The sequence below is a fragment of the Hesperophylax consimilis genome, chromosome 6, assembly GCF_061612785.1.
Source record: "Hesperophylax consimilis isolate HC1 chromosome 6, BYU_Hcon_1.0, whole genome shotgun sequence".
Lineage (NCBI taxonomy): Eukaryota > Metazoa > Arthropoda > Insecta > Trichoptera > Limnephilidae > Hesperophylax > Hesperophylax consimilis.
This window is the reverse complement of record NC_142841.1, coordinates 5,665,355-5,678,191: the sequence shown is the minus strand read 5'-3', so window position 1 is coordinate 5,678,191 and position 12,837 is coordinate 5,665,355. Positions and strand designations below refer to the sequence as shown.

Here is a 12,837-nt window from a genome sequence, read left to right as displayed (position 1 = left end):
ACATTGACGTTGACATTGCTATCAACACCTTTGGCCGCTAAAAGCGCTAGTATAGCACATTGACGTTGACATTGCTATCAACACCTTTGGCCGCTAAAAGCGCTAGTATAGCACGTTGACGTTGACATTGCTATCAACGGCGGCAATTAAATTTATTTAGTATTCGGTGGCGATATTTTTGATCAATATTGATAAAAATATTCCAAAAATTAGGTTGTGTGTGTGCAGTTTACGGATGTAATAATTAGGTTGTGTGTGTGCAGTTTACGGATGTAATAATTACACACAGCAACACCCCAAGTCATTTTTCAGGATGCCAAAAACTTTGATAGATTGGTTGTTCAAATATATACCATGAGTATATGTTAACATGAGTTCGTTAAATCCTAGCAATTAAAATGATATCGATTACGTAAAAAGCGAATAATTCCAGAAATAATTATTAATAAAGAATGAGAGAATAGTTTAGCAAAACTGTGTCGGTTCTATGTACATGTAGCGGTTATGTGTATATGTAGTGGTCCCGTGTACATGTAGTGGTACTGTGTAAATGTAGTGGTTCTGTGTACATGTAGTGGTTCTGTGTACATGTAGTGGTTCTTTGTACTTGTTGATGTTATAAATCATCGTCAATGTTGATATTCAAAACACATTTCAGTAAAATTATTGATTACATAAAATTCGTTAACATATAATGAATAATGTATTTTAAACGATATTTTTTTATAAAATCTCACAACTAAGTATTTAATTACCTTTCTAAACCATCAAAGACAGAGTTAATAGTCACTTTAATAATTTTTACGTATGAGCAGAAAATTAGTAAGGTTGTACTATGTATGTTACCTAATTCTTATATTTTTTTTAATTCTTTTATTATTATTTTTTATTAGTGTCTATTTAATTACAGGTTTGATGAGAGTTGCAATATACGATAATCTATAATATTTCATCTGTTTGTTCTTAGTCCTCCACACTAGGTAGTCCTGTGCTGAGGCGGACTGGTAGATTTCTTTGATTTTCTGTTATTTAGTTTTTATGATGTTTTTAATACATTTTCTAGTATGTCTGCATTAATTTCTTTCACCCATGTTTTGATTTTTTTCTTAAGCTTATTTATCTTTTCTATCTTTTTCAAACTTGGAGGAAGGATGTTGTAAAGTTTGGTTGCCAGATATATGTGGTTTCTTTGGCCAAAACTTGTCTTGAATTTTGGAAAATCTCGTATATCCCTTGTTGATGCTCTTGTATCATGTATCCGAGTTTCATTAGGAGATTTTCGGTTTTTAAAATGATGTATTAAAATATTCTTTGCATATATTTGTTTTAAATTTAGAATGTCAAAACACTTAAAAATATCTTTTGACGGGGTTCTGATGGGTAATTTTAGTATGGTTTTTATAATTTTTTGACGTAAAATGTATTTTGCATAAAATCTATTAAAATTTTTAAATAAAACCGAGTCGCACAACTCACGCCGCTAGGAGGCGTTAGTGGAGCATGTTGCCATCAGAATGTATGGGACATGTCTGAAGTTATTATTAAATTATATGGTATTTTATAATAGTTCTTTGTTTTCAGATGGCTTGGTACAACACAATTCCAGCCCGTGAGCGCGAGGAAGGTATTCCCCTGTCTGGACGAGCCCCAGTTTAAGGCTAAATTCACCCTGACTATCATTCGTCCTGCTACTATGAAACCCTCTTTGTCCAACATGCCAATTAATAAAGACCTAACTGATGAGTGAGTATTAAATTCAATATATCCTTTAGTTCCGTCCACACGACGCCCGCACAGCGCATTGAGCCGCGAGGCTTGCAAGTAATTAATTATGTTGATGGGAAAATTAATGGGAAATTAAATTAAATTTATGAGAAACGCTCTTACATTTTATTTTGCACTTTTGCTAGTTGGGAGCGGCTCAGCGCGTTGTGTGGGCTTCGTGTGGAAGAACATCTGATATCTGTCTATATAACAATTAACAAAAAAAAGATATTAAGGAACAATCGCAATACCTGCGAAAATCACGGGACGTTATAAATGCAAAATTGATTTGAGTAGCACACGGAAAAAACTAACTGATAAAAATACTTTTAATTTATTGCAAAATCTCATTAATAATCAAACTTTTCGTTTTCCTGTTAAAAACGGGACTGCATCCCTTTAACGAATGAATTGACAGGATTCCTAAGAAATTATCAGTTAAAAGCGAATATTGTATGAGGACGGCGGAATACGTGTTCATACAAATACCGATATTTCATATTATGTCTGTAATGATATTTATTAGGAAAAGAATACGTTTTTTCGATATATTCTGAATGACTAATATTTTATATAATTTTTCTCCGTACAAGTAACTAAGCTTAAAAGCTCATACCCTTGAAAATTATTTTTAAAATTGCTCTACTTGTCAAGATTAATCCAAAGAAATTATATCAAATACACTTTTCAAATATAATTTTCAGGTAAAACAATATTATATATTACATAGGTACTTTATCGATTGTGTGAATTCTTGACACATCAGTTCCAATTTTGAAAATGACTATTCAAATAATTTATTATTTAAATATTATATTTTATGTAGATAGGTAATTTATCGACTGTCTGAATTCTTGAGACAACAATCAGTTCCTATTTTAAAAAATAACACTTAAATTCAAAACAAATCAGAGTTCATTGAACGAGAGTTACAATCTCATATGACCCACAACCGAAATTAGTTAGTTTGATGATCATTACGAGAAGACTTGGGCTCCAGAGAAAGATATAACTGAATCATGTACAATAAAATAAAATGTATGAAACGAAGCAAGAATTTAAATGAGCCAAAGAGTGTACGCCAAGATAGCATAAAAACGGTAAACAGAAAATATACGCTACTCGACGAGTAGTATGTATATTTTTTAATTTAATATTTTTTTCCACCCTATCTAGAGCTACTTACTATAAATTAGAGGTTTGCGATTTTCAATTGCTGACATAACTGACTTTGCGTATTAATTTTTTATTGGATTTTAACAATTCGTGTAGCAATTTTTATAGTTTGTAATGTTATTATAATATGTTAATTTAAGGTATTTTTTCAAATGTTTCATTTTTTAATTAAATTTTTGTACATTTTTACACAGTGAAATTATTCGTGAAACACACCCTCTGAGACCCAATGTTATTTCAATTGAAATTGTCAATAATTTCAAAACCATCAAAAACACCAATTTTTTTCAAATGTCTCCAACAATTATTATTAAGCATCAAATATTACCTACCACTGCTAGTTTTAATTCAAATCTAAAGGGTTAAGTTTATAAATACCCTTATTTGTTGAACATTTTTAATTGTGATTTTGCTTTAGTCGAAGGGTTTAGTTAGCCCGAAGTAGTGAATTTATGGCATCTCTCCTCTTTTGAGAATGAAGAACGCTGAAGAAAGGAGAAATAGAAGCGGCTGGATGCTAGTTGCAAAGTGACAACTCGGTCTTAATTTAGAATACTTTTTTTAGCTTATTAATCTCATACGATTTGTTAATAAATTACAGGACCGTACCAGGAGTTGTTTCTGAAACCTTTTACGAAACCCCAAAGATGTCCACATATCTCTTGGCTTTCATTGTGTCTGAATTTGAAGCGGCTGGTCAGACAGATGAGGGCAGCTTAAAGCCATTCGGTATTTGGGCTCGTCCAGGAGCTAAGACTATGGGCAAATACCCATTCGAAACTGGCCAGAAGCTCGTTGCCTCGATGGACCAATACACCGGAGTCAATTACTATGATTCCTCTCCTAACATGAAGATGGACCAGGCTGCCATTCCAGATTTCTCTGCCGGAGCTATGGAAAACTGGGGTCTCTTGACTTATAGGTCAGTAAAAATGCTTTTTGAAATTTTATGGTATGACTATTATGAATGAAAACCAAAAAATTAATAATCAAAAGCATCGATTATAAATATAGGTACACGATCAAAAATAACTATTGCTAATCCCGTTCTTAACCAGAATTACCAATAATTTGAAGAGATTCGACAGTCGTTTTTCGGCACGAAGTAATACGATTTTGTTGTATTTATAAATCTGCCAAAATGTTTTAAAATTTTTTTTTTTTGGAAGACGTTAATATAGCCAATATAATCTAAACTGTTCTGATGCGTTATGACGTATTTTAATATTGTATAAAAAAGACTATTCCTGAATAATGAATTTTCTCACAATTTTTCAAAAACTCCAACTACCGTCACAAGCGGAAGATACTGTTTGTGAAATGATAGACGTCTTAGGACGGGTGGTTTCGGAGAATTTGAACAATTCATCAAATTTCAACGTTCATTTTCAAGTTCTGTGAAAGATTTTTTCAAGTTTTGTTTTAATTTCAGTTTTGTCAAGCAACTAGCCTATAATGATATGATAACAGAACTTGAATAAGACTTTCACAGAACCCGAAAAAAAACTTTGAAATTTGATGAATTGTTCAAATTCTCCGATACAACCCGTCCTTAAAGTTTTTATTTTTATTTCTACGTTGCATAATATATCTTTCATCTAATTGGAATTTGGACCCGCTAAGCTACTGCAAGTATCTTGTCAGCTGAAGCTTAGTAACAATATTAATATATAACACAATTAAATTATATAAATATATTACAAAAATTGAAAACACGACCCCTTTTTGGAACCAGATGCATTTGTGAACTCGGTCACTAACCAGCGGTCTACCCTGAATAATGAGAGCCACAAATGACGACGGAATTAAAATTCCAGAAATCTCTTAAGAACACGTACCAGATGAGAATATATTGAAGCTGACGTTATTTTGTATGTTTTAGGGAAGCCATCCTTATGTTCGATGAGACTGAATCGTCCGCCAAGTACAGGCAGCAGATCAACTCCATCATGGCCCACGAGATCGCGCACATGTGGTTCGGAGACCTGGTTACTACCCACTGGTGGAGCGACACCTGGCTCAACGAGGGTTTCGCCACCTTCTTCCAGTTCATACTACCCGACTTGGTGAGTGAAAAACGGTGTTTTTCCTGCTACTTTTGTTATGGCAAGTAATCGTCATTTGTTGCATCCGCTGGTACAGGCTGCAGATCAACTCCATCATGACCTACGAGATCGCGCACATATGGTTCGGAGACCTGGTTACTACCCATTTAAACCCTCAACGAGGGTTTCGCCACCTTCTTTCAGTTCATACTGCCGGACTTGGTGAGTGAAGAACGGTGTCGTTGCTGCTACCTTGTCACGGCGAGTGATCGTCACTTGTTGCATCCGCTAGTGCTAGTACACACACAGTATCACACGGAGCTACTGAAACTGCGTAGGTCGGCGGTTACATTACACTCTTTAAAAAAATGTTGATTCATTATAATATTGTTTATTTGCGTCATTTTTATGACTCAATTACTAATTCAATAAATAAGGTGTTTCACCGATTACCGACGCCGATTACAAGCGCTTGTCGGTGTCAATTTGGGAGGCGGGTCAGGTTACCGCCGCCCAGGGAACCATTTATTGGATACCCAACACATCGGCCATATGTCACCCGGGTTTGTAAGTAGTTCGCTAGGTTCAGTGACTTAGCAGGGTCTTGGCGGTGGATGCATCTGCCCACTAACTGCTTGGCAGGCCGGATCGTGGAAGATTGGTTGAGACAGACCTTTTGACCTCTCCAGCAGGAATCTATGGAAACCCCGACATTCCTACACCCCCTCATACGTTTTTCCTTCCGAGAACTTCCTTTCTTTCTTTTCCTAAAAACGCCCTCCACACAGTACCCCCATAAGACAGCGATGAGTGGAGCTAATATAAAATAAAAATAATAGTAAAAATTAATCCCTTTGGTCTACAGATCTTATAATCGATAATATCCTAAATTATTAACTATTTGAGTATCTCTTTTGTTTAAACAGCATGAAGAGGATATGGACATGTCGACACAGTTTGTGCTCGCTCAGGTGCAGACCGCCTTGCTAGCCGACGGCACGCTTCAGACAGCCCCAATGACTAACGACAAAGTCAACTCGCCTGGTCAGATTAATGGTCACTTCGGCACCGTCTCTTACAACAAGGGCGGATCCGTTATCAGGATGATCGAAAACTTGATCGGAACGGCGACCTTCAAGAAAGCACTGACCGAATACCTGAAAAATATGTAAGTGATATTTTGACAAGCGTCCTTATATATTACATGTAAATAGATTTATGGAAAACGCCAATGTTTCGTTATGATTCCAGAAAATGTCTATGTACTTTGCAGTTTGTACTGCACTATTGAGGAATGTTTTTATAAAGGTAAATATCCACCCCAAAACGTATTTCCTTACGGACTCCACTAGCGTGATTACTCACCTATCGGAGTCATGCACATCGATGTCCGCTCTCCCTCGCGTTTGGCGCGTCATTTATTTATTTATTTATTATTGGATAATTTGTATAGCGCCGCTTTTGGCGCAACGATTTTATGAGCGCTGAAAGTTTTCAATGGAGTCCCAGGGACCTACCGGGTAAATTAAGGGTTAAACCAGGCTCAATCTAATACGGTGTGCGAATCTAATTAGTGAAACGGTAAATGTTTAATTTACATTTTTTTTAATTATTTTTTTTGTGAAATTAGGTAATTTGAAAGCTAAAGCAATCATGACCAGTAGACGACCACACCAAAATAGCAAAGAATTTGTGCCTTATGTTATGGCAATAGTTACGAATTTAAAAAAATAACATTATGCATTTTTCAGCAGGTCTTTCAAATACTGATTGCGATCCAGGTAAAAAACTTATTTTTACAATATGTATAGGTATTTAAACTGTTGTATTCTAAAAAAATGATAATACTATTACTTCTATAAAAATAACATTAATAAGAAAATCAAGTTGCCGATGTAAGAAGTCGACTTGAGTACAATTCTCCTGTCTGGAACCCACATTATAATATACATGTACAAGATGTTGAAATAATACAAAACAAATTCTTACGTTTTATAAATTTTAAAATGAGTATTTCAGCAATTATGTTGATCTACAACACGATGTTAAATTATATGAAAATGCTCAAATTGTCAGACAGAAGAATTTTCACTGACTTGGTATTTCTATATAAATTCTAAATAATTTAGTTGTGCTAGAGTTGATAAGCTTTCGGATTCCACAACGTAATACTAGAATTCAGGATTTATTTCAGTGCAGAAATTCTGGGACTAACTACCATATGTATTCCTCTTTGCCCAGAATACTAATGGAGGGAAACAATTATACCAAGTCAGTGGACATCTTCAATTTATCTATAAACAAATATAAAATGTGGTTAATGAAGCAATTCAGTTATGTACAGTAAATAATGTATATTACTTATTCTTATTCTCTATTTCGATATCTGCACTGACAAAAATGTGTATTGCTAAATTATTAAAAAATCTCTTCAATCATTCTCTTCAGTTATTCGGTTAAAAACTTGATTGCAGGCCGTTTCCTGATAAACTTTTAATAAATTCATAATATATCGGAAGACGTGTTAATGCATCTGCATCATGCCTTGATAATATAAATGAGAAAATATTACGATTTTAATGAAAAACGTGACAAAACATTGGTATTCTACTAAAAGTTTTTCAGGAAATCTGTCAATTCATTTGTTAATAGCCTAAAATCCCATTTTTAACCGGATTATGTTTAATTTGACAAACAGTAAAAACTTGACTTATTACCATGGCGTTTGTTTGGTTAAAACAGTATTAACCCTTGATTTACCCGGTGACTTCATACATACACAATTTACCTGCTGGAGTCCCCAGGACTCCCGGAAATAAAATCGTTAATTTAACATGAAATAAAACACTTTTTTAAATGAAGTGCTAGTTTCATTTGTTTATTACATATTTGGTTTTACAATGGCATAGGTTTGTACTTAAAATTATAGAATCACGGCCTTTTATTAAGGAACTTCTAGAATATGGCACTTTTTGTAACAAAATTACGAGACCTAATTTCTAGTCTCAATATTTCAAAAACAAAACAATTTTTCAGACTAACTTTTAAAGTAATATAACAAAATCATAATCAATTCTGTAAAAAGCAAAAAAAAAAACATGGTTCGAACAAAACAAAAAAACACAGGTGACAATACTATCTCTCATTCCGGGGTAGTTTTTGCGCATTATTGATTTCTACACCACCTCGTTAGGTTCTAGTCTCCTAGTCTGATTCAACAGTATATTTTATTGGTCCTCACCATCTGTGTCGCTGTCACTTACTTGTTCGAGCCAGTTGTTCACCATAGACTGAAAACCTTTATCAAGGATGTTTATAGTGTTACGAGACGCCATTATATTAACTGAAAACAAAAAAAAAACACTGTAAAAAATACCGTAATTAGGCAAAAACTGTAACATTAATGCCCCGTTGGAGTCCCACGGACTCCACTAGCGTGATTACTCACCTATCGGAGTCATGCACATCGATGTCCGCTCTCCCTCGCGTTTGGCGCGTCATTTATTTATTTATTTATTATTGGATAATTTGTATAGCGCCGCTTTTGGCGCAACGATTTTATGAGCGCTGAAAGTTTTCAATGGAGTCCCAGGGACCTACCGGGTAAATTAAGGGTTAAACCAGGCTCAATCTAATACGGTGTGCGAATCTAATTAGTGAAACGGTAAATGTTTAATTTACATTTTTTTTAATTATTTTTTTTGTGAAATTAGGTAATTTGAAAGCTAAAGCAATCATGACCAGTAGACGACCACACCAAAATAGCAAAGAATTTGTGCCTTATGTTATGGCAATAGTTACGAATTTAAAAAAATAACATTATGCATTTTTCAGCAGGTCTTTCAAATACTGATTGCGATCCAGGTAAAAAACTTATTTTTACAATATGTATAGGTATTTAAACTGTTGTATTCTAAAAAAATGATAATACTATTACTTCTATAAAAATAACATTAATAAGAAAATCAAGTTGCCGATGTAAGAAGTCGACTTGAGTACAATTCTCCTGTCTGGAACCCACATTATAATATACATGTACAAGATGTTGAAATAATACAAAACAAATTCTTACGTTTTATAAATTTTAAAATGAGTATTTCAGCAATTATGTTGATCTACAACACGATGTTAAATTATATGAAAATGCTCAAATTGTCAGACAGAAGAATTTTCACTGACTTGGTATTTCTATATAAATTCTAAATAATTTAGTTGTGCTAGAATTGATAAGCTTTCGGATTCCACAACGTAATACTAGAAGTCAGGATTTATTTCAGTGCAGAAATTCTGGGACTAACTACCATATGTATTCCTCTTTGCCCAGAATACTAATGGAGGGAAACAATTATACCAAGTCAGTGGACATCTTCAATTTATCTATAAACAAATATAAAATGTGGTTAATGAAGCAATTCAGTTATGTACAGTAAATAATGTATATTTCTTAATATTCCCATGTAAAAGCCCCGAAAAAGGGCATTAATAAATAAATTAATAAAACGACCTTCTATTCACAGCGTTAATCTCCACTTCAGATCGCATGATCTTATAATTGTTATAGGTTAGGTTAGGTTTGGTGCTGTGTGGTATGATCAGGTACTGTTCAAGTAACACTCCTGTTCGATGAATACGTTTAATAAACCGACTAAAATATTACGGATACGTCGTAACTACTCGTAGCTAGCAGCTGGGATGAGAGAGCGATCTATCTACTACACTCGTATTTATAACTTTATCACCTTTCTATCTCGCTCTGTACTGACAGAGACAACCACACTACTTATTTATCCTATGATTATAATGTAGACACTTCGCACCTCGTGCAGGATCGGTAGAAAACCTAATTATAGTCCTGGTGAAAAACACTACTCATGATCTGAAAGTTTCTATAGAGCTTTAGTCATATTCGATGGCAATAAGGATAGCCATTTACTTCCTAAATATAACCCTCCTTTTAACCGGGTACTTCCACTCCCACTTCGCAGCTCAATATCTTTCCCCAATTTGTGACCATCAGATATCCGCTGGTTCTGAATAGTTGGAACTTCTGTGCAGATATTGAAAATACATGTACGATTCATCTTTCTTCAGGGAGTTCAAAAGCGCCAAGCCTGATGATCTGTTCCGGTATTTTGATGCTGCGGCAACAGAAGACAAGAGTCTGGAAGCTTACCCTGACAGCATAACTGTGGCCAGCGTCATGGAATCTTGGACAAGCCAGGCGGGATACCCTTTGCTTTATGTCGATATCAACTATGCTACGGGAAGCATTAATGTAACGCAAGTAAGTAACACGAATAAGGAACTTAATATAATATTTCATGAATCGTGACTATTCAACATATATTCATATAAAACAGTCCGGTATATCATCAGAAATTATTAAGTATGTGTCCTTATACTTCTCATCGGCTGTATTAAACATCTGACCAAATAAATAAGTCAATTAAAGCTATACACCGCGTAGTGTTAACACTCGGAGTCGGGCCACTAATAATAACACTCCTTATTTAGATGGTAATAAGGTTGAAATTCCCGCTTAACACCAGCTGCCTATTTTGATTTGTGCAAAAAAAAAACATCGCCAAAAATCAAGTTTTATTTTGTTTTGTAAAGTTCATGCACAAATATCAAAATGTTTTACAATGATTTTTGTAATAACTTAATAAGATACATTATACAAAAACAACATAACCAAAAAGGGGTTCGTAAGAAGGAGATTTTGTACTCTAAAGTAATTTTTATAGGCCTGATAATTATTTTTTTCTGGACTTGTTAAAAATTTTCGATTAATTCATAGGCAAACAAACATATGTTCTACTCGCAGTTTTAAATTAAAACAACTATAATATTTCTATTTCCATCAAATTTTCAGATCAAAAACACATGATTTTGCATTGTTTCGCAGTGTGAATGTACAAATGTGTATTTCTTGCTCTCGAAGGAATCAATGGTCGTTAATAGATTCCTCACCATGATGTAAAACAACAAACTTCGATACTGATTATTTTAGTTTTATTCACTGAAGATATAGATGTATTGTACGTTGCCATTGGTAAAATAAATTAACAATCGTCCTGGGAAAACGATTGCAAAAGAAATCGGACAAGAATAAACCCTCAAACTTGGCTCTGACGTCATCACATCAGAGATTGACAACCATATATGACGTCACTTGGAATTTTGTGCTTAAAAAATGTATTTTAGTTAGAATTCGAGCTTCACTAAATACGGTCAGTTTTTTATTCTCTTGATTTAATGAACACATTGTGAATCTTTGCAATCCTGTCACATGACAACGATTGCCCTTGTCACATCGGAATATAAATAAAAAAAGTTTTTAAGAGTGATAAAAAAAGACAATCATCCGTGTGATTTACACGTAACACGAAAATAATATAAATTTTGATAAAAAATCATTAGGTTCGTGTGCAAATAAATTACACACCACCTTATCTGTACAAATCATTTATTTTATTCACACGGCCCTACAGCTGAGAGCCGTACTGAGGAAATAAATTTACGCTGCGGCACACGCACTTAATTTTTAAAAAATAATAAGGAACTTCACGTCATGTTCTGTCTTATTTCGTAGTTACTGTTATAAAAATGTAATAGTGGATGATTAATATAATAGATTTAGTTTATTCATAATAAATGCATACAATTATTACGGATGCTTGTTGTCTAGCTGAGAGCTGGGATGTGAGAGAGTGATACTAATACACCTCCATATCATACAGTATCTCTCTGTACTGACGAAGTCATATTCATAACTATTTTGAACATTTCTCACACCTCAGGTAAGTAAATTAGTCATCCATTATTTTGATCCCATAAAATAAATTAAGGAGACAGATACTGTATATCGGAGAATGGAGACTAGGTATGGTAAAATAAATGTTGGTCTTTGGAATTAGAGTTTTTTTATTTCACACGTTCCCAGTGATTTTAATCCTGGAATTTTCGCCTGACGTTACCGATACCGTTTGATTGATAAGTTATATATTATTTTTGCACTCGTACCCAATGATTTTCCGCTGGAAAAATTTCTTTGTCGTGTATCTTAAAACTGATATGATTTGATTGATAGGTGAATTACTTTTGCTCACGTTCATAATGATTTTCCTTGGGTCTACTATGTCTTAATCCATTTTAACGATTAATTCCTTCTATTTTAACGATATCACTCTAATTAAATAAATATAAAAATTTGGTGTAGGTACATTTATCATGAGTTACATTATAACGTATTGTAAGTAAGGTACAATAGATGTTCTTTATATTCACTATCCTCCCCACAGAGCTTTCTTATTCTGATGTTATTCTGTTGGCGTTACACTTCTTTTTTTACATTAGCTCCACACAGGAGACTACTTTGAGGATGCTGTGGGAGGGTTTTATTAGGAAAATGAAGTTCTGCGAAGGAAAAGATATGATGGGTGGGTTTCAGTATGTCTAGGAATGACGGAAGTATAAATCTATTCCTCCCAATGCGGTGGAAGGCGATGGGCGATAGGCGATGCTAGAGAGGTCGAAAGACCTCCCTCAACTATTCTCTCGCGTTCCGGCCGGCCACGCTTTAGGTGGTTGGACGTATCTGCCGGGAACCACTGCTAAATCACCAAACATGGTGAACCAATTGGGATGAGCTATAGCAGAGTTATCAATAATTGGTCTCCTGGGTTCCCGGGGCGGCGATCCCCATACCCGCCTTCCAAATTGTAAACGTCTTGTGTCAACATCATTTTTATAATTTTTTCAACCCTGTGTTGTGTTTTGTTGAAATCAATTGATAACTTTTATATTTCATACGTGCGCAATGATTTTCTATTTCCATTATCATTTCCTA

General features: G+C 34.3%; 1 protein-coding gene across 1 annotated transcript in view; it reads left to right on the top strand.

Moving 5' to 3' along the window:
* The first annotated feature begins 4,895 nt into the window (after window positions 1-4,895).
* Window positions 4,896-12,837, top strand: part of LOC149422885 (membrane alanyl aminopeptidase-like) — a 39,333-nt gene continuing 31,391 nt past the window's right edge. Inside the window, exons 1-3 of the mRNA XM_089633018.1 lie at window positions 4,896-5,006; window positions 5,912-6,153; window positions 10,077-10,269. Coding sequence (XP_089489144.1) covers window positions 4,911-5,006; window positions 5,912-6,153; window positions 10,077-10,269 — 531 coding nt within the window. The 5' untranslated portion in view covers window positions 4,896-4,910. The remainder of the gene's footprint in view (window positions 5,007-5,911; window positions 6,154-10,076; window positions 10,270-12,837) is intronic.